We start from the raw sequence: 26,924 nt of genomic DNA on the forward strand, positions 1-26,924 counted from the left end.
TTAATATTGTCTACAATGTCTAGTTGTGTGTTCAGGAAGTGTAAAAACTATATATACATAAATATATAATGGAATTAAAGACAATATTATGCATGTGTGCGCTCAATATTGTAGCCTATTATTCAGATCACTTTTTGAAGTGATTTTGTAGGTATGTAACTAATCTATGGGTAGTATAAAATTATCATTGGAAATGCATCAGTTTGAAATAAGATTGAAAAACAAAAATGTAGAATATCTTGTATTATTTTTTTATGTCTAAGAACCAAATGTTACATAAGTCCTAGTTAACATTTTAAATATAGAAAAAAATGGCTGTAATTTTATAAAAAAAAAGTGACTTAATTTTTTACTAATAAAAATAATACATTGTGTTAATTTTAAACAAATAGTTGTGCACATATTTAATGAACTGTATTAAACAAAAATTAATTTTACTCATATTTTAACATCATACTTCCAATATATTCTTTAGTTACTACAATCTTTTAACATCAATAAAGGCAACATATCTTTCTTCCAGACAAATTGTAACATTTAGAAGCATTTCCTAGATTTTTTTAAGATTAATCTTAACATTATTTAACTAATAAAATTAATTAAAGAAAATAAAAACAGAAAAATGTCTTTTAAAATTTCATAGAATGAAATTATATTTAAAACTTTATAAACTGTGCTTCTTTAATTATTTATTGCAAAAACAGATCTAATGTAAAGTTGAAGGGCTCATACAAAAAATACAATTTTTTGCCTATATATCACAATTTTTTGTAAATTACAAATGTTTTATGAAAACAAACTGCAGTAAAGTCCATTTAAATGCATGTTTATGACTGTATTACTTACTACATCAACTATAGCATAGTTATAGCCATGAAATATTGTATCAAAATACAGTGTATTCCATTTTATATAAAAAAAATTCATAGACAAAAATGTTCTTTTTTTCGCGTGCCACAAACAGGGCAACACTAGCCTTAACTTATTGAGATTATATCTAATATTATAGCTAAAAACTAAATTAGTTGGTGTCCAACAAAGAAAAGATTCCAGATGTGTCACTGGTTTCAGATATCAATTTATAGCAATTTGCTTCCAAAGCTAGGTACTAGCGATTTCATCAATTGACAAAAATCTTCAAGCATTTGTATATAGTTGGAGACCGTAACCTAAATCTATTATCAATTAACTAATATGGAACATTGGAGAACAGGTATGAAACAGACTCGCCGTTGTGGGTACGCCTCACAGCTTCCGCGAGCATCATGGATACATCAATGCACTGGATTTTAGGACAATCCTGCATATGCCTCTCCTGTGGTATGGTATTAGTTACTACTACAGCTTCTAAAGAAGCGTTGTTAATCCTCGAAATGGCTGGGCCAGAGAAGATTCCATGAGTTAGTATCGCATAAACTTTTACAGCTCCAGCTTCAATCAACTTTTCTGCAGCGTGACAAATAGTTCCGCATGTGTCTGCCATGTCGTCAACTAGTATAGCAGTACGATCTTTGACGTCACCTACTAAGACCATTGATGCAACTTCATTGGCTTTTTTCCTCTCTTTGTGGATAAGAGCAAACTCTACATTCAGCCTATCAGCGATCGAGGTCACTCTTTTAGCACCGCCAGCGTCAGGGGACACAACAATACTAGTTTTCCAATCTGGTATGTTCTCTTTGATCCATTTTAGCACAGCGGGCTCAGCGAAAAGGTTGTCGACGGGAATATCGAAGAAACCTTGGATTTGTGAAGCGTGAAGGTCCATAGTGATGATGTGGTCAGCTCCAGAGACGGATAAGATGTTAGCGACGAGTTTAGCGGTAATAGGCGCTCTGCTCTTGTCTTTTTTGTCCTGTCTCGCGTACGGGAAACAAGGAATGACAGCCGTGACGCGGGACGCGGACGCGATCTTACAAGCGTTGATCATAATGAGCAGTTCCATTAAGTTGTCGTTTATTTCACCACTGCCACTTTGCACGATGTACACATCTTCACCGCGAACGGACTCGCCAATCTCGACACATGTCTCCATGTTGCTAAATTTCTTGGTTACCACTTTCCCGAGGTCGATGCCGAGACGGTCGACGATCTTTTGCGCCAGATCGGGGTGCGAGCTACCACTGAACACTTTGATGTTAGGCATTCTGGTTGTTAGGGGTGAAAAGTGGTCTAATTTATTCACTACTTCCTCGAGAGTAACAGTTGATTTCATCAGCACCGGAGACGAATCCCACGCTCGTTCACCGTTGTTTGGGCGACGGGAACGAAGCTATGTTACGCCCGCGGAGGTCTGATTATGATGAAGCACTTAATGTAACTCCTCGATCTGCAAATACGCCGCAATTTACGCGCTCGCCGCCTCGCACACACGTTTTTATATTTATTGAATGAAATGTCAATCAAAAAGACGACAGTCGAGCAAGGGCATCGGTGTGACCAGCTTAAAAATTAATATATTCAGTATGTCAAAATAAAAAACCGAACGTAGACAAATAAAATAACAGACAATATCCGTCGCATTCTCACTATACATATATAGTTGCTCTCTCAAGCGACAACTTAAGTATGGACTTTGTTTTATAAAGAAACAACAAGGTGATTCAAGCGAAAGTCGAAAGAGATGCAGAGCGATGTTCGGTTCGATGCGTGGCCGTTTTTGCAGACATTTTGAACAATTTTGATATTCGTCATTAATTAATAGATTTTTTATTCTTACTTTTAAATAAACCATTTGAGATATTTTATTAGGGGAATGTGACGGATGTTGTCCGTTTATTACTTTAACTATCTACGTGTAAAAACCACTTCCTGTGTAAAATGTTGCCATCTGTCAATAAATTAATTACCCCATTTCTCAGACCAATTACATTGAGACCAGACTCGTTACCTCTCTGTCAAATTATAAGATCAACGATCTAACGTTTATAAAAACTGTCTAGATAGAATCGATGTTTCATTGTTGTAATCGTTTTTGTCGTTTCAAGAACTCCCTAAAAATACAGTGCAGTTGAACAATTTCTAGTTACTTATTTATATCCAATCGGTAATAACGACGATATTAAAAAGAATCGATTCTTCAGTCAAATACCAAAACATCGACGAATATTCTCTGTACCGTATATTTCCACAGACTTCAATAAAAGGGAGTAGGTTTCTCAATTCAACCGTAATTTTTTTTAGTTATTAATTATCATTAATCCGAGCCTCATTTGCAAGTCAAGTTTCGTTTTCCTGTCCACTCCAAATTTTTTACCAAATTAGACAACATAATTTATTCTGTAAAAATATTTATTTGATTTCTAAAAATACTTATACTAATAATATATTTATAATTGCAATGGATACGATTGTATAATTTTCGTATTAATAATATTTCCATCATGATCTACGTCACACATAGTAATTTCCACTGCTCTATTTTGATCTATTTCATCTCTGTTCTCTTTTTTCACGTTTTCTCCACCTGCTTGTCCTTCTTCCTTTATGTCATTATTCTTAAGAGATATTTCGAATTGTTTCGGCGTTGTTTTAGTGGCATCAGCTATTTCAATGACTTCAAATTCTAACGTTTTGTTCAAAGATTCTTTCGGCCGACTATAGTCATCTAAAATATTTTTGGAAATATCTTCGTATTCAAATCTGGTTGTTGTCAATCTGTACATGCCGTCATCGCTTATTTGATACCTGAAAAAAATACAAATAGAATCACGGATTTGTTGAAAATTATATACAATAACAATAATTCTTTTTTATTAAGCTTTTTTATCAAAGTAATAAATAAAATACCTGGAATTTAATACATAACCGGTGTAAGCTGTCAATGTCACGTAATATTATCAAATGTCAACAAGACACAAGTTAAAAAGAAATATTAAATCATAGACATAGAAACATTAAACAAAAAAAGAACCTTAAATTGCTTTAAAAACGCCATAAACGAACGCTACTATGAGAAGATCACTGACTGACACTAATTAACTCAACTAATGAAAAAAATACATTTTATTTAATTAATTTAAAAAATTGCGAATTTCAAACCTTTTTTATTTTGGGTTTTAAGCCCTATATTCTATGTTCTTTTAAGATGAAAATAATTTGTTCTGCTTAGTTGACACTCGGAATAAAGGCCCAGCCTCAATACAAAATTGGGACATGTCATTTGCATATTCAATATTGTAACTTAACTTCTTATCACCACTTAAAAAGGGAAAATATGAGAAAAAGCTGGCAACATTTAATTTTTTTTTAGTACCTAAATCTACTATGACCGAATGACCACTGCGCTCCGTGCACTTTGACCAAGTGTGTGGTCAGCCGTGTACCCCTTGAGAAAACTTTCACTTCTTTTTCCGGACACATGTGGCAAGCGTATTTCTTCAGCACTTTCTTCTTCCTAACTTCTTCCTCTGAACTGTCACTATCAGAGATCACCTCAATGTCTTTGGCTTTCCTTTTCTTCTTTTTGTGGATTGGAATGTGTTTTCGGAGATCACTTTTTGTAACAGCCCTGTAAAAAGTAATACATACATCACTTATAAAAATGCAGAACTTTTTGTCTAATTTTGACAAATTTCAGTGTAGAGACATATTGGCTCTTCGAGTGGTAATTACGCTACCTTATATGGTTAAAATAACATACGAGTATTATGAAGGGAGTGGAATTGGAAATGAAAATTATGTAGAGTATGTTTGCATTATTTCTATAGAATTTTAGATTAAAATGTTTGTCATAAATATCCATATCATTATATTGCGACGAAGAAGATAAGAGCGATAGTTTCTATTTCACCGTTATTGTATTTTTCTTGTCCCGAGAAATGCGATGCCTATCCTAGGCTTACAGGGCATCAAAATAATGAAAGCACTTGCTTCTGTGAGCAGTGACACGTACCCGTGTACCGCTGGGGGACGGATGCCTGAGCCACATTTGGCACGCGGGACGGCGAAGACTATGCGGCACTTCCTGGATGGTATTCCCTTGCAGGAGCAGTGCAAAAAGGCGTGTGTCTATGTGCCGCTCGAAAAGAGATACCTGTACCAAATGTGGTACGCGATCACGTGTGTTGACGACGTTGAAAAGTACGCCACTCATGCGTTTGCATTGTAGGTACTCACTTGTAGAAGCAGTGCGGACAGGTTTAGGTCCATGTACCGCTGGACAAGAGAAGCCTGTGCCACATGTGGCATGCGAGCACATGTGTTGTGCAAGATTACGCCACTCATGCATGGTACTTACTTGTAGGAGCAGCGTGGACAGTGCAGACAGGCCTGTGTCTGTGTACTGCTGGAAATGAGAAGACTGTGCCAAATGTGGCACGCGAGCACAAGTGTTGTCAACAGTGAAGAAGACTCCACTTATGCATGGTACTCACTTGTAGGAGCAATGCGGACAGGTGTAGGTCCATGTACCGCTGGACAAGAGAAGCCTGTGCCACATGTGGCACGCGAGCACGTGTTGCCAACAGTGAAGAATACGCCGCTTATGCATGGTACTCACTTGTAGGAGCAGTGCGGACAGGCGTGTGTCCGTGTGCCGCTGGACAAGAGAAGCCTGTGCCACATGTGGCACGCGAGCACGTGTTGCCAACATTAAAGAATACGCCGCTCATACATGATACTCACTTGTAGGAGCAGTGCGGACAGGCGTCTGTCCGTATACCGCTGGACAAGAGAAGCCTGTGCCAAATGTGGCACGCGAGCACAAGTGTGGCCAACTGTGACTACAAGTACTACAAGTGGTACTCACTTGTAGGAGCAGTGCGGACAGGCGTGTGTCCGTGTGCCGCTGGAGGAGAGGTGCCTGTACCGCATGTGGTACGCGAGCGCGGCGGGCGACGGCGCCGACATGTCGCACATGGCGCACGCGTACGCGGAGATGTGTTGACGCTCGTGTTCGCGCTTCAGGTACTCCGATGCGAAGAGTACGCCGCACATGCTGCATGGTATACCCGTTGAGGGATCGACATTCTGAAAAAAAAAAAAATGGTTGTCTGTAAAATCGGTTTACGGCTGATATAATTTTACATAATGCTGATATAATTTTTTCTTTTGCTATTCCATGAACATCTAAAGAGATAAAAATGTGGGAAATATGAGTCTCAACACCAAATAAGAATAACCCTTTTATCTAGAGCCAAAATACAATTTATTATCAATCTTGACAGGAAACCAACCTAACCTAACCAACCCCTAACTTTAGCAAATAAGAAGAAACAAGGGGTAAGAAAGAAAATAAGTTCATTCATGTTTAGTGTCACAAACAGTACATCCTATCTTAGATATTATATGACTGTCTGTGACACCAAAAAAGAAAAGAGTTTACAGCTCAGCATTAGCCGTTCATCACAGAAAAGCAATGCCCAGTGCTGATTTTCAGCTGAGACCCAGGTGATGTCACAGTAAATGTGTGTACAATAAATAGTGGACAAGCTAACTTTTTTCGTGCGTGTGTTGCATCAGTTTAAAAGATAAATTTACGTTGAAAATCGTACAAAATACATAATATTTCATTGCTTATTATGCAATAAGGAACATGCATGTGATCCAAATAAGACCGACCTGCCTTATGAGGTGGTCGCTCAGCTTCCTGTTGCAGGCAAAGTGCTGCCCGCAGTGGTAGCATGCTATCACTCGCTCGCGGGTGTGCGAGCGCACGTGCATGGTCAGCAGCGGCCGGCGCGGGAACACGGCGCCGCAGCCCGCCCACGAGCACAAGTGCCGCTCTGAGTATGATATGTGGTGCTTCACATGGTCGAAGAGCGACTGCAACCACAGACGAAACTGTTTTATCTGAGCCTCAATAGCTCAACGGTAAGAGCAGTCATACTCATCACAGAGGGGTGGTTATTTGATCCCCGCCCCGTTGGTCTATTGTCATACCCAATTACAACAATACAGTCTTACCTGACTAGTTGGAGGGGAATGGAAATATTAGTCATATTTAAAAGATATGGCAAATATTTTCATTTAAAAATAAAATAAATGTAACTTATACTACTCTACTATGTGACCTTCTTCTTCTTACCGTAGTCCCATAAGTGGGGTTCCATTTCTGGCACAAACTCACCCACTTTGCCCATGCTTTGACCAATCTGCTGGCCTATTCATTAATTTGTTTGTTATTAACAACCTATTATGCAAATTATATCTATTTATTTTAGATATTGCTGGTAAACTAGTAGGTAATTTATACAATCCCTAGGTAGTGTATAGAATGCCTGAATTATACACATTGCCAGTAAGATATGAAAATTGAAGATTCTTTTTTTTTTAAAGAATGTCACACTGTCTACTAGAATATCCAAAGACTTCCAAAAGTAGCCAAGACTGTACCAGGGCACTATAACTATCAAAGAGTATTTAATGTTACCTGTATAGAGTTGTAACTCTGTGAGCACTCCACCCACATGCAACTGTGTTTATGCTTCAATGGAGGCAGCTGGTTTCTCTTGCTGGAGTCCTTCCTGCATTGTTCCAACTTCAAGGTAGCTCTACCATTTAAGCCAATTGCTAAAAGGCGCGCATGGTAAGCGTGGTAGTTTATATGGCGTATCATTTCTGAGAAGTCTGATGTTCTGTGACCACATACATCCCATAGACAGACATAGTCCACTGAAATTAATATAAATGATTTTGGGATCACAGTTATACTTACAATGTAGTTATTTGTAATAAAAATCATTGCTAGTAATGTGTTTTCTTTTTTACTGCCAAGATCATACAGCTGCAGCATTCTGTGGCTCTAACATGCAACCAATAAGGTTATGACGGCTTCTGTAGCTCAGTGATGTGCGGTGGATTTACAAGATGCTACTTCATGAGTTCGATTCGGGGATTGAACCTGGGCGCATTCCTAATAACAATAACATAATAACAATTATGTCTAATTCAGAAACAAGCCCAGCATGTGACCCAGAACATATTTTGACGAATGATCAGGCAAACCGGAAATATTGCTCTCTCTTTTGTCCTATCTTTCCTCCAATAGCAATAAATCTTTCTTCCTATAGCAATGAATCTTTTCTCCTTTATATGAACAAATCTTTTCATTGATTTGTTGTCACAAAGATATATCTTTGCTTGCATGTTAGGTCTAATGGTTATTTTTTTGTTCTAAATAAGTCACTCACCATTTTCTTCAGTTTGTATGACATGTAGTTGAGACTGGTGACTACGGACATGCTCTTGAAACTGTTCATAGTCTGAGAAACAACTGAAGCAGGACTGCCACTCGCATTGCATTTCCAGATCTTTTGTGCGTAAATGTCTTACTGGCTGTAAATGCATAAGTGTTTTTATAATTACTATTGCTCTCATATTGTTGAAGTTCTTTTACATCCCTTAGGAGCATACGGCACTAAGATAAGCGTAAATGATAATAAATAAATGAAAGCTTTTTATTTCAAACAGCCTTTGGTATACATTATTTTTTACTAACTCTAACTCACTGGTGGTAGCGCCGCAAATCGAGCCCCTGAAGCGAGCTTACATGCTCGATGAGTAGTGATGGGAGAGCTCTGGCTCTCCTGCCGTCCCTAAGTCACAAAACTCACCTGCTTAAAGTCTACGACTGATCGCAGATATCAAGAAAAGAAAAAAAAAACTATAGACTATAATTATATAATATAACACTAGGGCCAAAAGAGCCCAGTATCAATAAAAATGTGGAAAATTATTCCTTTAGTCAGCTTGATCTATGTTGACAAAGCTGTGCTAATAAATTACTATTTATTACTATTAAACAAACAGACTAAAAGGCATATGAAGCGGCTCACAAAGCGTGGAAGTTGAGCACGAGTCTCCTCTCAGAATGAGAGAAGTTAGGATTATTACCACCACACTGGCCCAATGCGGAATGGCAGACTTCACATAAGTACATAGAGAATTTTGAAATATGCAGGTTTTTTCATGATTTTCTTTCACCATTTATGACAGGTGATAATAAATTCCTTATTCCTTAATATGCACATAACTGAAAAGTCGGAGGTACATGGCCCGGACCAAATTCAAACCTATGTCCTCCAAGTCCTAGGCACACTATCACGGCTCTTACCTATGCTTAAAGATGATGTTATATTGGTAATAGCATTGGCGTCTTGAAGAATGTGTTGCTCTGTTAAACGTCATAGGTCCCCCTAGCACCCTGGTAGCCGCTAAATTTGTTCTACCAACTGTTACAGTAAAAAATGATGGATTACCACAAACTTGGGTTGAATAACTAGTTCATCAACCCCAGAAGGCACCGTCGTATCATCTCCGCCAGACAATAAGAACTCTTTGCGCGACGCATTGGAATCAATATCAAACTCCTTACTCCCGTTTGGAGCTTTCTTCAATTCATTCTGGTTTTGCAGCCATTCCACACAGCGAAGAAGTTTCACTTTTGGTTGAGTTTCAACTCGATTTTCAACACATTCAACTGAATTCTGCATTGTTTATTTACAAGTGAATGTTTTCGTTATGGCAAATATCGCAGTTGTTTCAATGTTTTTAAACATTTGCAGTGATTTAATTTACTAAAACATTATTTTACAAGTTAAAATTAAACACAACGCAACGCACGAGCACCACGAGCACGAATAAAATTGTAAATTAATAAATAGCATTGAGATTGATTAATGATACTAAAAAAATATTTTAAAAATTGAAAGTTTGGGATTTTGAATTTTTGGTTTTTGACATTGATATCTATTAATGTGACATTGATCATGACTCCGTCACAGATAATACATCCACGACACAGATAAATATCGGAACCGGACGCGGCTCGGAGCACAGAATACTAATACTCTAGGATAGACTACCGACATAATATATATAAGTACATATTGCATACTGGACTATTGGCCTAACCCCTCTCATTCTGAGAGGAGACTTGAGCTCAGCAGTGAAGGTTAATAATGATGATAGACGGATGCATGGAGTAGGATGTATCTAGGGCTTAGAAAAACATACACTAGATGTACAGATTAATAGATAACCAGATGGTACGTTCAGGCGTCATTATACAGCGAGGACTATGTCCAAAAATGATAACATCAATCCGCACCCCTCGCACTTCCCACCCGCGTAATGTTGCGAGTTCATTGCGCATGCGCTGTAAAATTTTCCCTATTTTTTTGGTAAAATTTTAGAAAGTTAGAGGCAAAGTAATATTAAGTGTACAGTTTATCATGTCATGTGTTTTACTGTATTCTGAGATCTAGGGTAGTCGGATGCAATTTTTAGGACGTTTCTGACAAAGACGGAGGTCCTGGGTTCGTTCTCCGGCTAGGCTGACGTGCCAAAATCATCGCAAAAAGTGATCCGAATTTAGCTACTCCACTGAGCGCACACATATTATATATTTATGTATATATAGTTTTTACACTTCCTAAACACTCAACTTGTTATTGTAGAAAATATTAAGGTATTATATAATTAAATTACATTCTCAGTTTTGTTACGCTAGTGCCCTATCTCTAAATATAAAATATCATTGAGTCAAACCACAATTATATTGTGGTCTATGTCGCTATCTCGCAAAAGTTTACAAGAAAATAATATCAACGATTACATAATTGAAAACGGCAGCTTTTATTAAACTTCTTTTTCTTAATTATTTTTTAATTTAGAATTTATTTATTTTAGAAATCAATATAGCTAATTACTAATGTAAGGTAGGTGGCAGTGGCGTGCCTGCAGTAACTCAGGGTATGCACTAGTAATAAAATTAAGTAAACTGGAAAATCTGTTTTTAATAAGCACTAAGAAGACAACTCTTAGGGTATGCAGGTATTAATGCATGTATGAAGTGCACGTCACTGGTAGGTGTAGGTAGGTGTCTTCATTACAAATCTTTAAAGCTAGCAATCAATCTATCAGCTTCTCGAAATCCTGCTGAGACTGCCCCATGGACACCATTAGGTGATTTATTTGATGTGGTATCGCCAGCAAAACAAACCACAGGGAATCTATCACCGTGGTACAAAGGCTCGCTTAGTGGCGAAGTGTTATAATCATTTTCTTCTGTGTTAACGCCATGGTAGAAATAAGATCCTCGGAAAAAAGGATTGATTGCCCATTGTGATCTGAAAATGTTAAAAAATATTGATCAAAATTCTTGTTTCCTAAAAAATTATAGCTACAATTTAATGTTTGGAAGTCATGGAAGTTTTTATAAGAGGCCTATATCCAGCAGTGGACGTCCATCGGCTAATAATGATAATCATGATGATTGGCGCTTAAATTATAAAGAGGTAAAGTTTGTGGTGTTTTTTTTTATTCTTTACAAGTTAGGCCTTGACTACAATCTCACCTGGTAAGTGATGATCCAATTTAAGACGAAAGCGGGCTAACTTATTAGGAAGATGAAAATCCACACCCCTTTTGGTTTCTACACGACATCGTATCGGAACGCTAAATCACTTGGCGGTACGTCTTTATCGGTAGGGTGGTAACTAGCCATGGCCGAAGCCTCCCACCAGCCAGTTGTGAGAGACAATAATGTTTGGATCTCCAAAAGCTATTATTTTTTAGCTACCATCCTCTCCTTAAATGGTTTTTGAATGTACTAATTAAAATTACCATATTATTGATTTCACATGGTTCGGTTTGAATTCTTTAGTAAATAAGACAGTCAAAAGTTTCTCAATGCCTGCTTTGACTTCTTCTTCGCTTATCTTTTCCATTTCTATTGCCTCTTCGCCATATATCCACGCAAGAAGCAAATTAGGATGATATTCTACAGTTTTTATTGCATAAATTTCTGTAATCCATCTTTCTTGGTTTGAAAATTTCGCTTTGTCTTCCTCCCGCCATAACATAGTAAAAGTTGAGGGATATTTGGGCCACCATGGCTGGGAAAATTCTATATAAATTTTATCGTGAACACAACGCTGAAGTTTCATGATAGATTTAATTTTCTCTACTGGTAATGGTGGGTTGAATAACTGGCTATGTCTGAAACAGTTTTTAGAATGGACATTACGCTACATTTATAAGAAAAATGGGTAAAATGTGTCCTAAAATAAAGGCACCTCATTAACTGCACGGTTAAGATGTCGGACTCAAAATTTCTCGAGTGATCTTAGACTCGGTCCAAGCCCTGAACAAACAATTAGCGAAGACGTTTTGTTTAGTTGAATGGTTATGTACCCAACATTTAACACTATAAAAACAATAATGTTTAACAATATAAAAATATAAAATCCCGACATAATATAAAATATAAAAGCTGAAAAGAACTTAAAACAAGTTTTAACCAGAAGTGTAGAAAGCAATTTGAAAACAATCGGGACTAATACTGGATACAATGTTTTTAGTCTACCTATAATATTTAATGGGGATTTTTATCCTGATGAATTTGATACCCATATTGTAATATTCGGAACAAACATTTTTTTCACCTCGTCTATCGCATTCGTCGTGTTGTTTTTTTTTTCAATTTCACTTATCTAAGAATACTTGGAGAATCAAGACCAATCTAACGATAACTTAATTACATACAAACACAAGATACGCGCAAAAAATGAAAAATGAATGAAAAATGACCCTTCGCAATCGGGTAAAAATAACTAATACATGTAGAGTGTAGACATATAATTTACCTCTCTTGGAGAACTCCGATAGAAACTGTAATGATTACACTTTTAGCAGTATATGAGCTGCCATCTTTGCATTTTATTTGTACCAGTGGGCTACTGCGTTCAGGCTTACTTGCGGACCACATTATATTTTCAACTTCCTTGTTGAGGTGGATTGGAATTGAAATTTCTTTTGTGGCATCGGGAATTTTATTCTGAAAAATGGAATTCTTTTCCGATTAACTTAGGAAAAAACAAAAAACTTACTATAATAGAGTTGCTCTTTATTAGTCTTGCTAAGACTTAAAACCGGTTAGATGTTTTGTTATATTTGCTCTAATATTCTTCTTTATTTATTCTATCTAATATAATAATTTAAGGTAGTTTTAAAAACACGAAAAAATCGATTTCTTTACAATGAATGCGTAAAAAACTAAAATTGTCTGTATAAAACCTTAAATTTCTTACCAACAAAAAGTCCAAGATGATTCTATAGCCCTTTCCTTTCCAATTGTGAAGAAGTTCGTCAGCACTCACCCACCATTCTTTTAATGTTTTCAGTGATATTCCCGTTTTTGGATCAATCTCACCACCTAATTGATGTCCCCGTTTATACCATTCCACGAAATATTGTACTAGTTCAGGATCTTTTTGTAGTGATGGATTTGTTTTTGCCCTTAAAAATGAATATTTTCCTATTGCTAAAGTCAAGAACAATCTAGGAGAAATATCATCATCATTATAATCAACCGATGGAGTCCACAGCTGGACATAGGCCTCTTGCATAAACTTCTAAACACAACGGTCTCGAGCCGCCAGCATCCAGCGGCTCCCTGCAACCCGCTTGTTGTCCTCGACCTACCTACTCGACCAACACTGCGCTTTCGGTGCGAGGTCGCCATTCCAGCACCTTGGGACCCCAACGTCCATCGGCTCGATTATCGATTTTCGAAGGATGTATAGGTATTTTAGATACTTCTAGTCTAGATATACTTAATTATTATAATAATGTATTATAATGTTCTCCTGGCCGTATTTTGGCCACAGCAACCTCTTTTTGAGGTAAGCCTATTTACGCAGGATATGATATTTCAATCCTAAGTCCACGCAAACTCAGGTGGTATTTCCATTATTCATTTATACGTATGGGACGATGTATTATCATCCCATACGTATAATAATAATAATATTAATATGTCTTTATTTCAGGCTATACCCATTTAAAATATACAGATAAATAATAGTAGGTAATTAATTAATTATATATTAAATCTACAGTAAAGTACCTAATTTAAATAATTTGGTACGTTAAAACATTTCTCTAGGAGAGCAAACATTTCTTATTTCCTGTTCCTGTCGCGATGCACGGTAAGCCAATACTTTAGAATAGGGTTTACATGCACTCGGAGCATACACTGAGGATGTCATTACGAGAATTCCGGAGACGGAACCAAAAAAATTAATAATGGAAATACTTTCAAATCTTAACACGTTTGGAGAAGGAACAAGAGCTAAATCGACGGATTTGTGTGTTTTTCGACGCACTGTCCTTTTCTAACTGATCACTGGACAAAATAAAGTTTACATTATACTAACACATTAAGAATACACTCTAAAACTGATTTAGAATTATTTTTATCAGCTTTGAACACTTCTTCATCCAAAATTTGGAGAATAGAATTGCCTGCCTCATTTGGTATTAAATTCCCATCAGATAGTAGATAGTATACGTGGCTGGGCTCAGTTCTAGAATGCAGACCCAGAGTTTTCACCATATCAAATACTACATTGTCCTTTTCACCGTGGCACCTGTAAAAATTACCCACGTAATTAATCTATACTAATAGTATAAAGCTGAAGAGTTTGTTTGTTTGATTGAACGCGCTAACTTCAGGAACTACTGGTCTAATTTGAAAAACTCTTTCAGTGTTAGATAGCCCATTTATCGAGGAAGGCTATAAGCTATTTATTATCTCCGTATTCCCACGGTAACGGGAACCACGCGGGTAAAACCGCGCGGTGTGACTAATGTTTTTAGTTAGGGAAAGTTCTGCCTTATTCTTTCAAATGTTACATTGATGATGATAGAAAAAAAAATAATGTCCTATCAGGAAAATAGCTGTTGGACCTGCTTCTATTTTTTCCCCCTTTCCTTTGTCTATCGGAGATCAGTCTCTGGGCCATAATTCAATCAAATGACTGCATAGTATGTCGTTACGGGCTCTACACATCCTGTACTGTATGTAGTATGTACTGTCCACTGATGTAGCGTCCCTCCAGAAGTAAGTATATATTACTATATTATGTTGGCCATTCGTGTCATTTTCAGACGGAATTTGCAGTCCCTGACGTCTAAGAATCTGACGACTAGGCCGTTTTTATGGCGCTCAAGCCTTTGTTTGTAGCCTCTAGTGACCTGTCTCTTTCCTCCTTTACAAGAGAAATGTTAAGATATGTTTTAGTGTAGACAAGTGCTAGTCACATCAATATTATAAAGGCGAAAGTTTGTGTGTAAGTGTGAAAGTGTGTAAGTATATTTGTTCCTCTTTTACGCTGCGGCTACTGAAGCGATTTGGCTGAAATTTGGAATGGAAATAGATTTTACTCGGATTAACACATAGGCTACTTTTCATCCCGGAAAAATGCATAGTTCCTGCGGGATTTGTGAAAAGCTGAATTCCACGCGGACGAAGTCGCGGGCGTCCGCTAGTATTAATATAAATATTACAATGATATTAGCAACAAACAAAAAGTTCTACGAAAAAAAATACGCACCATGCACCTCCCATATCAATATAGCAGTCACCAAACTGTATAGAGTGGACCCTCCCACCAATCCTATTATCCGCCTCGAGCCCTATGACTTTGAGACCAGCATCATGAAGACGTCTTAAAGCTGCAATGCCGGATGCACCACAGCCAACCACTATTACATCCATTGCTGGTCTGTCAAAATCAACTATATTTAAAATAATCTACATACAATACAAAAAATATAGCCAAGAATTGATATATTGTGATAGTCTCGTGGATATGACCTCTGCCTCCGATTCCAAAGGGTGAAGGGTTCGAATCCGGTCCGGAGCATGCACCTCCAACTTTTCAGTTGTGTGTATTTTAAGAAAATTAAATATAAATATCACGTGTCTCAAACGGTGAAGGAAAACATCGTGAGAAAACCTGCATACCAGAGAATTTTCTTAGTTCTCTGCGTGCGTGAAGTCTGCCAATCCGTATTGGGCCAGCGTGGTGGACTATTGGCTTAACCCCTCTCATTCTGAGAGGAGACCTGAGCTCAGCAGTGAGCCGAATATGGGTTGATAACGACGATAGTTATGAATTAACAATCATGCTTATGATAAAAAAACGGCTAGTTCCGTAGATTAAATGAGCAGTTTAAACCCTTTTATTGCAAAAATATCGAAAACGATACACACTATTATTATCACACACTATGGAAAAAAAAATCGCCTCACTTTATTATATTATAAAGCTGAAGAGTTTGTTTGTTTGATTGATTGATTGAACGCGCAAATCTCAGGAACTACTGGCCCGATTTGAAAAATTCTTTCAGTGTTAGATAGCCCATTTATCGAGGAAGGCTATATATTATCTCCATATTCCTACGGGGACCACGCGGTTGAAACCGCGCGGCGTCAGCCAGTGTAATTTTTTTTTATAAATTTTTAATAGTGTTTTGCATTTTATACTTATATTGACATTGTTAAAAAGTAAAATAAAAGAACTAATATAAATGAGAGAAAAATAATAATAACATAATTGACAGAATGATTGCAGTTAAGAGCTAACTTGTCAATAACATAAAAAAAAACTTACCCAACCATTTTTGTTCCGTGGAAAATGAAACCAAAACGAATCTTTTCCTAAGAATATGTGGAGATGTGCTTATGTATGTAATTCTGACCTCACTATAGTTACGAACCTCAAACCCACCTGACTTTTATATTGCGCTTACAATTTAACTGTATTTATTATTTGTATGTATGAGTGGCAGGGATAATGACTTTCCTTTACTCAAACTTCATTATAATAAGAAGCTTAATAAACAGCCCATCATAAGTCTCCTGGCTTAAACCCTAAACCCCATAAAATTAATTTGTCAAAATTAAGTATGACGTCAAACTGCTTTTTTAAATGACAGTACCTAGTTATATTACTTTTATATTAGATCTAAAAAAAAATTATAATAAAAACAAAAAACCTGCTTAAAATGAACTGAAAAGAGAAAAAGAAGTAGGAATCACAATATCTGTATAAAGTTTTTAATAATATTTTATTCGAACTTTTTAGTTTCTTCAAGACACACCTTTCATTTTAAATATAAGTAAGTACAGACATATATTTAAGATGCATTAAACATTTGTGTTAAAACAGTTATATAAACATAATATAATACATATATATATTTGAAATTGTCTTTTTAAGACCTTTCATTTGATACCCATATTATTAGGTTAAGGTAAAAAAAACTTACCTACCCTCCACCTTTTTTTCATTTACGGGCGCCATTTTGAAAATTTATATAGCCTTTGTCACTACCACAATTGTAATGAACTCAATGACACCTCATATGTCAAAATGCGTCCAGGCGTTTGAGCTCTAGGGCGTGCCAAAGAAATTGACATACATACCTACACACATACAAACATACACACATACATACGCTCGAAAAACATAACCCTCCTTCTGAGGCAGTCGTGTAAAAAAAGGACTTACCCATTACGGTATTTCACACCCTTTCAATCACCCTTTTATTAAAAACAAAATACATAGGTAGTAGGTATATTCATTCAAGATAATCACAAGAGGTATAGCCACGTATGGCGTTTAGGATTTGTAATTTAAACTAAATTACCCTTAATTTAGGAGTATCGTCCTTATAATGGTAACATTATATTACCTGATGACCTCTTAAATTATCTGGAAAATATCTATTTGACCATTGACGTAAATGACCCATATGACCTTTTCAAGATAAAGGAATTCTTTATTCTGAGAGGAGATGTGTAGTATAGTCTGCTATTTTTATTTTATATTATTAATTAGGTAAGTTAAAATAAAGGTAAACCAACTATTTGTAAATTATTATCACACTTTATGTATAATATTAATTATTAAAAGTTAAGGATCAGTTAATTTTAACTATAAACAATATTCTCAACATGACTGTAAAAGAATGGTTTGATTTATATCTCATCTATCCCCTATTTTGGAGTATAGTTGGTTATGTAGATCTTTTATAATATTGTTAGTGTGAAAGCAGTCAGCACGATTTCGGGATATATTTGCGTAAGTATTGTTAAGGTTTATAGTGGTAACTTAATCTACGGAACCCTACACTGCGCGTGGCCCGACACGCACTTGGCTGTATGTATTAATCGTTTTCATATGGAAATCCAAACATGGTTACACCACAGAATAGAGAACCGCTTTAGCAAGATCACACAATTGACAGTTAACTAAACGTTCAGTTAAATCGACCGAAACGTTTGTTTAGTGCACTTTTCAAAGTACGTAGGTTAACTTTTTGTTTATAAATCTATTTTAATAATAACAAAACACTAAATAACTCTGGGATCTAAATAAAGCACCTGTACCTTATTATATCTACAGTGCCTGTACATCAGTTAAAACCGCAATTAATTAGTAAAGTGGTTAAGACGTTCTTGAGTTAGCGTACAGACAAACCGACAAATGACAGTAATCACAATTTTGTGAGAAGATTTCTTAGTTAATTGAAAAGAACGTAATGTAATAATGTATTTATGTACCTACAGAGTACAGACACGGTTGGTTTACGATTTTATCATTATTTATGGATAGAGATAAACCTTCTTTTTTAGTCGTTTAAAAAAAATGGTAGATTACTCACGCGACCATTTTCGCTTGGTGCTAAACGTAAATAACTGGAAGAGTTCACAAAATAATTTCTGGACCTTATCTATGCTGTATTTCACTTTTTTATCACATTAATCGTACAAAGGTATATCAGAACCAACCGAATTATATGATTATATGCGTACCATAGAATAAAGATGATCCCAGAATGAGTCTTTAAAAGCAGCGTGGTGAAACCTATTAAAAAACAAACGTCACGCGTCTCCTTGACATCAGCTTATACAAACTTTTGTCATAATTAGTTTTTAAAAATTTAACACTAATATCAATTATTACGTAAATGATTATAATCCTTATCAGTTACCAATAAAAAATACTCCATCTTATTTCTTTAGCTTTTGTAAACAGTTTTTTAAAATGTTTAAAATAACAAGACGCTATTTTTCTTCAATAATATTGAAAATTACTGATGCTTCGTGTCGTACTGACTCGACAATGTATTCGTTTTTGAATTTTGTATTTGGAGAGGCTTCGGCACCGTCGTGTTCCGTGCGCTCTATCCGCCTATTATTCTTTAATCTGTGATGCGCATGCACATCTTTGTCACAGTACACGTAATTGTACTGTGTCTTTGTACACAAGTCATGACACAGACATAAATAGCTAATTATTATTAGTAGTAGGTTTTTATTATGTCAAGTAATATTAGATTCAACTTAATGTAGGATGGCAGGTAGGTTGGTAATACTGGTATACATATAATTCGTCTGAGAGGGTTGCCAACATTTTTTTGGTCTTTAGAATATAAATAAAGATAAATTGAATTAAAAAATTAACATTTACCTATAATTTTACATGATTTGTTATCGTCGCGTTGCAACGACTTGCGGTACGCTTCAGTGTGATCGTGGCGTTCGAGCCGTCCACATCTCTTATTGTGTAATTATTTATGGGTTACTTGGGATAGGCGGGGAGAGTGACTTGAGTGGAAAAGGGGAGTATTAGATATTTGTCAAAAGCGCCTTTAACCCTACACACATCGTTCACAAGTGCGTGACTTCACTCAAGGTCTTTGCCATTCTAGGGTCTTATTTTGGTTACAGTTTGATTTGTTAATTAAGTTGTCCTGACAAATGTTGTGAATCATAACCTTTGTTCGACATTAGTTTTCTTATTTTTGTAATCATTTCAGGGTCCGCTAAAAGATTGTGTTAAAAGAGCACTTTATGGTACAATACATAGTAAAGGTACGACGAAATATTCGTATGATATAATTATGATTGAATAGAATCAGTAACAGAAACAAAAATTAAAAAACCAAATATCATTTATTGTTTACTCAAATAATTATACTTTTGTGCTTATTATGACAATTAATTTTAGTGTTGCTATGTTCAACTCTAAGTTCCCCATGACGGTGTCAAAAATAATAATCATTTGATTTAATGTAGCCATTTTGTGATTATAAAGGTGGAAGAGAGACTTCGCACCGGAAAGGGTAAGCCCCCCACTAGGTGGACCGACGATATCAAGTGAGTTACAGCGATCCACTGGATGCTTGTGGCTCAAGACCGAGGTGTTTTGAAGTTCATAAAAGAATCCTATGTCCAGTGGACGTATTGGCTGATATTATTGATAATATCTTAGCATTCCATGGATTCACCGTGCGGGTGCCGGGTCCATCGCGTGGTAGAGAGAAGAACTCCGAGCAGAGTACTGAACTTGTGACTACAGGATGTAGGGTTAAGGAATAGATTAGATTAGAGAATTAGATTGAGATTGTCTTTCTGAAATACGAAAATAAAATGCAAACACATTCAAAGTAGATATAATCTGTAAAAGTAATCTTCAATGGAATCCTAATAAACATTATTTTAGGTGTTCGCTAATTTACACAATCTGTCGAAGCCTACTCTAATAAACATTATTTTAGGTGTTCGCTAATTTACACAATCTGTCGGCTTAGTAATAATAAGAAAACATGACAGAGCAGGCTTTTCAGGACATGGAAAGCTTTCGATTCTTGGCACACATTGCTAGTGCCTGAATTAACCGTGGAATTAATAGATCTAAAAATGTGCGAGCAAATCTTTGTATACAGTGAAGCGGCATGGCAAGAAAATGTCTTGCACATTTAAAAAAAGTTACAGGTGTACAGTAAAATTACATTTTCTTCTTACACATTAAAACAATTTTAGATTAGACTAAGTATATTTTGATAATAATGACAGAACAAATTATGGCATAGATATCTCATTCTCTTTAAAACTGGCAATCAATCTATCAGCTTCTCTAAATCCTGCCTCAACGGCCCCATGGACAGCATTATGCCTGTGATGTGACGTAGCTTCACCAGCGAAACAGACCACGGGGAATCCATCGCCATGGTATAACGGCTCGCTCAACACTATAGCACTAGCACCATTTTCTTCTGTGTTAACGCTACGGTATGAATAAGCGCCTCTCGTGAATGGGTTACATGCCCATTGTGATCTGTGAAAAAAGAATCAAACTGTACTTTGCTAGCCAACAATGTCTTCAAACTTAATAAACTGTAATTGTGTGCTGCATGAAACAGTTTTAAGATGAACATTATCAGTGTTCATCCATTATTACTTTTAAAGTGATTTTTGAGTAACACACAACATCAACTGATATAATGACTATTTAAATTAGGCTGTTTTGTAATGAGTTACGTATTTTTATTTATATTTAAAATATTTAGCGTACTCGGCTTTACTCGGCTTCGTTACAATTTCATTGTATAAATTAATTTGATTACCATAAAAATTCTGAAAGCCACAACTGAGACTGCAGCTTCAAATAACGTTTATATAATTTTGTTGAATTTTTATCAATGCTGTGAATATAACGTCCATTTATTTTATGCATCTAACCCGTGCCTTCCGTTCTTTTACAGAATTAGAAATTACAAGTAATTTGAACTTAATTACCTCAAGATGGATTTCACTGGACTCGGTTTGAATTCTTTGCTGAATAAAACATGCAATAGTTTCTCGATACCAGCTTTGACTTGTTCTTCGCTAGTTTTCTCCATTTGGATTGCACCTTCTCCATATACCCACGCAAGGAGTAAATTCGGATGATACTCAACAGTATTGAAACCAAAAACTTCCGTGATCCACCATTCTTGGCTGGAAAACTTTGCTTTGTCCTCATCTTTCCACAATATGGAAAAGTTTGACGGAAATTTAGGCCACCAGGGATGGGTGAATTCTATATAAATTTTATCCAGAATACAGTACTGAAGATTGTTTATTGAGTTGATTTTCTCAATTGGTAACGCTGGACTAAATAACTGGTTATGTCTGAAAGTAATAAGAGCTTTGGTTAGTTCATATTTGTATATAAATAATAATAATAATCAATCAATGATGATAAAATTTGAAAACATAAAAAGCTTGTATATCATACCATAATTTTAGGTTTATACGACGGCTTATTAGTGCAGTGGACATGCCTATTGCATCCGAGGCTGGGTTTGAATCCTCCACTTAGAAAATATTTGTGTGATGACCATGCATGTTTTTCAATGGCTGGATGGTTTGTATTATATTATAACCGTTTATTTATGTTTAATATAATTATTCTATATAACAGTTGTCTTAGTATCACGAGCTACGCTTACTTTCGGGCTGGATGAAGATGTATGTAAGTATTGTTCTCATATAAAAGGAAACAGAAATCAGTTACCTCTCTTTAAGAACTCCAACGGAAAGTGTAACAATAACGCTTTTAGCTGCATACAAGCTGCCATCTTTGCATTTTATCTGCACCAGTGGGTTACATCGTTGTAAGTCTGGCTTGTTTGTGCACCACTTTATGGTCTCTACATCTTTGTTAAGATGGATGGCGATTGGAAGTTCTTTTGAGGGATCGGGGCATTTATTCTGGAACATAAATGTACGTAAAGTTTGTTTACCCTTTACAATATTACATATCTTATAGTATTACCTACCTAACTTACAGAGTATTTTAAAAATGCGTGTGACAGAAGACTTCCTCGGTCTTCTGTCAAAAACACATGACAATATTTTTTATCCGGGAAATCACTTAGATCAAGGTTATTGCTGAAAATTAGCGCCGCATGGTCTAGCAATTTGCTTGGTTCATGCAGCACAATTCTTTGCAAGGTTGTGCCAAACATATCAGAGTTTGATGCTTCTACTACTTGAGTTGTGGCATTGAATTGCCGAGGTGGTCGAGGCATCTGACATTACAATAGTGGTTACTGCTTAGGCATTGTGGTGCGTGCCACAATTTAAAGTAAAGTTTTTCTTTCTTCCTTCATTCTTCCTTTTTTACGTGATCGGTATTAAATGACGATTGATGTGAAAGAATCAAAGTCTACTGTCTTACCAATAAAACATCCAATACAGTTTTATATCCTTTTCCTTTCCAATTGATAAAGGGCTCTCCTTCACATACCCACCACTCTTCCAATCCTTTTAAAGATTTTCCTGTTTTAGGATCATTTTGACCTCCCAAATGATTGTTCCTTTCATACCATTCAACAAGAGATTGTACTAGTTTTGGGTCATTTTGAAGATCTGGATTTGTTTTTGCCCTTTAAAATGAAAATAATGTTTTACAATGACAATTTGGCAGGACAATTACAATATACAAATAATATAAAATTTAATTTGTTAATCTACTTTCAGAAGAAGTAGGTAGACAGATACTCAGCTTAAAGATAAAAAAAGTACTTAAGTAAGTTAAAATAATTTTATCGTTTACTTCAACTACTCAAATATAGTTTCGTTGAGAGATACTACATACTTAAATACTTACGCGCTACGTATACAGTCAGAAATCGATTTAGAATTATTTTTATCAGCTATCCCAACTTCTTGGTCTAATATCTGAAGAATCTTATCTCCAGTCTCATTTGAGATTAACTTTCCATCAGACAGTAAGAAGTATCTGTGATCGGGTTTGGGTTTAGCAAGGAGGCCAAGTGGATTGGCCATTTCGAATACAATGTTGTCCTTTTCGCCATGACACCTGCGAACATAATAAATAAAATTAATAGTTACTTTTCGTGACAAATTCACGCTTCGACAAAGGTCGACCAACACTGCGCTTTCCGGTGCAGGATCGCCATTCCAGCACCTTGGTAACCCAACGTCCATCGGCTCTTCGAACTATTGCCCCGCCAACTTTGCGACTCAGCTATGACGGTGACTTTGGCTCAAGAAAGTAACATTGCAAATCAGCGTCATAATTAGAAGAGAAGGCTGGAATATATTGTTCCAAAAATCTTTAACGATTTTCCGGATACGGTAAAGAATCTTCTAAAAGATTCTAATATACTCACGAACGTACATAAGCGGAAACTTAAGAATTATTTTTTGGGACAGCCTGTGTAGCGTCGCAGCACCGGTTCACTCACACTTTTATTTAACTACCCTATAATGATTATTCTTGGTATTTATCCTCTTCTGTTTGTTAATTACTTTTGTTCCTAAATATTGTATTATATAATAATAACCTGTGCACGGTAAAACCAACTGTGGTTTGTGTTGCACTATGGTTAGGCTTAATTTAAATGTGTTTTTTGTTGAATAATAAATAAATATTGCTAATTTATTGTTTATTTTTTTAAATTCCGATTTCTATTATAAAAGAATACATCAAATGCTCACCATGCGCCTCCTAAATCAAGATAACAATCGCCGTACTCGACGGTGCGAATCCTCCCACCGATCCTATCAGCAGCCTCCAGCCCAATGGCCTTGACACCAGCGTCGTGGAGGCGTCTTAGAGCTGCAATGCCGGATGCACCGCACCCTATCACTATAACATCCATAGCTGGTCTGTAAATGTAATTTAATACAAACTAATTAAAAATACAAGTACAATAAAAATACAAATGCTTCAACATGCAGAAGATGTACCGCCAAGCTGTTTTTTTTTGTTTTTCAAGATTTTTTATTAAGCAGAAATATTATAAACAAGCATGTTTTTATATAAATAACATACAGTCAACATAACACTAAATTACTAACTAAGCCTAACTTACACCTATTTTAGTTAACGGCTATGTATTTAAAACTATTTAAATTTTAACATAAAACAATTTAGTGGTTTAATTACGATGTTCTGTATGGTGTGGATTTCATCCTATTCTTAACAAGTTAGTCCGCTTTAATCTTAGATTGCATTATAACTTACAATCAGGTGAGATTGCAGTCAAGGGCTAACTTGTAAAGAATAAAAGAAGTACCATGACCAATGAGCTATAGCAAACTCGATGGGCTCATTGTTTGGGTGGGTGTTTATTAAGTGGGTGTTTGGATGGGTTTATAGTTTAAAAAATGCTTTGGCATTTATCTGATTCATCCATCCATCCATCATTAGATCAGCTTCATGTTACCATATTATTGCTTGGAGCACAAGATATCAAGATAGACAAGTGTGTCTAAATTCAGTCGAATTTCATTGATTGTTTTGCGAGAGTTCCAATAAAACATTTTAGTGTTTACCTATACTTAATAGCTAGCAGAGTGAGTTAATTAAAAGTTTGTAATTAGTAGCAGATACTGAAATCGATTAAATATTAGGGTACATTGTTTCAAAAAATATATAAAATATGTCGATAAACCCGGACAACAAATCAAAATTGGTTCAACCGTTTTTTTATAATTCCGTAGGTAATATATATATTATCAAATTTTCCCCAAATTTCGGGACAAGTTCGACCAGCTGGTAACATAGTAACCGGTCCGTTGACAATGACAAGTAGGTACTAGGTAAACAAACGAAGATTACGAAGTTCTTCCAAGTCAAGGTTATATACAGAAATCTCATAAAATTAAATAAATACTTTCTTGATGGTTATCTGATCTTTTCCGATTGCGACTAAATATAGTTTTATTTTACTCAACAATTCTACAGTAACTTTGTACCTACGTATTATAATAATTTTACTTTAAATAATAAAATAAATCTTGATACTCACGCAACCATTTCGAGCTAAACTTGACTACTAAAGAATACTCGCAAATATCTACAGCTTATCTGTAGAACTGTGACCTCACTTCAGATCCAATATAATAATTACAATAATCGTACGATTATAATTCACTAGCGGACGCCTGCGACTTCGTCAGCGTGAATTTCAGATTTTCACAAATCCCGCGGGAACTGTCGCGGAGTTTTTTTATAACTTTTAAGGGGGAACAATTCTGTCATTCATGATTTTTGCGAAACTTTAACCTTGAAACATCCTTCGTTGATGCTCCGCTCCTGTTGGTCTTAGCGCGATAATAATTATATAGCCTATAGCCTTCTTCGTTAAATGGGTTATCTAACACTGAAATCATTTTTCAAATCGGACCAGTAGTTCCCAAGATTAGCGCATTCAAGCAAACAAACCCTTCAGCTTTATAATATTAGTATAGATAATAATGATTACTATATAAATGTATACCTACCTGATTATTCAAATGTAGGACCATAGATTTATCCTATAAATCGTATATTTATGATCTAGGACAAAAACCTTTTAAAAAATTCGAGTTCATAATTTTTTTAGCTATGAGGCACATAATAGATATTCTGTGATATAAGATAACAAATATTAAAAAAAATAAAATAAACATCGAAATAAGATCCTCCTTTTTGAAGTTTGGACTATAAAGGACTAGAACTTAAAGCCTCAAAGACCAAAGTCAGTTAAAAAAAGTAATACCTACCTACATTAAGGTATGTTAGTCGTTAACACCATTCTTTTGTTTTTTTTAGTAGGATTAAGTACTTCAAACATACCGTTAATTAACGTAAAGGCGTAAAAGTTACTAAGCGACTTAGCTTTTAGGTACGATTTCTTTTTTCTACAAGTTGGCCCTTGATTATAATCTCACCTGATGGTAAGTGATGATGCAATCTAAGATGGAAGCGGGCTAACTTGTCAAAAGTAGGATGAAAGTCCACACCCCTTTCGGTTTCTACACGAGATCGTACCGGAACACTAAATCGCTTGGCGGTACGTGAAACTGGATGTAAACTTTTAACTACCCCTATCGTACCCCTACCTTACCCCTAACCTACCCCCATCCTACTCCTAGCATTAACCCTACCCTACCCCTACCTACTACAATGTTACTTGTGGATAATTAGCTTTCGAATGGTGAAAGAAAATTTTAAAATCGGTACATTAATTTTCGAGCCTATTCATTACAAACAAACATACAAACAAACTTTTCCTCTTTATAATATTAGTATAGATAAAAAAAATGCTCTGGAGTTCAATTCCCAGCTCGGATTAGTTAATATCGCAGTAAGAAAGACATGGCGGGATTCTTTGATATAAAGTATTTGAAACATTGGTCCAAAGTAATTAAGCTCGGACATTAAAGTAATTCAAGAGCAACTTAGATATTTACTGAAGTATGTACTAACCACGTTCAGTAAATAGGAGACAAGTCTCAGTATGTTGTTTGCGGCGTGAACTAGACAGGCTGCATTCTTTGACAA

General features: G+C 35.8%; 2 protein-coding genes and 1 non-coding gene across 3 annotated transcripts; all 3 read right to left on the reverse strand.

Moving 5' to 3' along the window:
• Positions 1-228: 228 nt before the first annotated feature.
• LOC112049440 (ribose-phosphate pyrophosphokinase 2) lies at positions 229-2,438 on the reverse strand. The gene has a single exon (XM_024087315.2). It carries the CDS (start codon positions 2,213-2,215, stop codon positions 1,190-1,192), a length of 1,026 nt encoding a protein of 341 aa, XP_023943083.1. The 5' UTR covers positions 2,216-2,438; the 3' UTR covers positions 229-1,189.
• An 835-nt stretch (positions 2,439-3,273) lies between these two features.
• LOC112049443 (histone H4 transcription factor) lies at positions 3,274-9,695 on the reverse strand. The gene is made up of 7 exons (XM_024087320.2): positions 9,201-9,695; positions 8,133-8,277; positions 7,373-7,614; positions 6,562-6,765; positions 5,750-5,970; positions 4,256-4,510; positions 3,274-3,687 (listed from the first exon to the last, which is right to left on the reverse strand). Exons 1-7 carry the CDS (start codon positions 9,432-9,434, stop codon positions 3,330-3,332), a joined length of 1,659 nt encoding a protein of 552 aa, XP_023943088.2. The 5' UTR covers positions 9,435-9,695; the 3' UTR covers positions 3,274-3,329.
• Positions 9,696-9,986: 291 nt separating this feature from the next.
• LOC112049431 (spermine oxidase) lies at positions 9,987-25,475 on the reverse strand. Its single transcript, XR_008251583.1, has 13 exons — positions 25,408-25,475; positions 24,092-24,262; positions 23,238-23,450; positions 22,806-23,013; positions 22,140-22,336; positions 21,380-21,754; positions 20,670-20,918; positions 15,342-15,512; positions 14,163-14,375; positions 13,035-13,242; positions 12,591-12,781; positions 11,569-11,943; positions 9,987-11,072 (listed from the first exon to the last, which is right to left on the reverse strand). It is a non-coding gene; the product is annotated as a spermine oxidase (transcript).
• Between the last annotated feature and the right edge of the window lie 1,449 nt (positions 25,476-26,924).

This window comes from Bicyclus anynana, chromosome 17 (genome assembly GCF_947172395.1).
Source record: "Bicyclus anynana chromosome 17, ilBicAnyn1.1, whole genome shotgun sequence".
Classification (NCBI taxonomy): domain Eukaryota; kingdom Metazoa; phylum Arthropoda; class Insecta; order Lepidoptera; family Nymphalidae; genus Bicyclus; species Bicyclus anynana.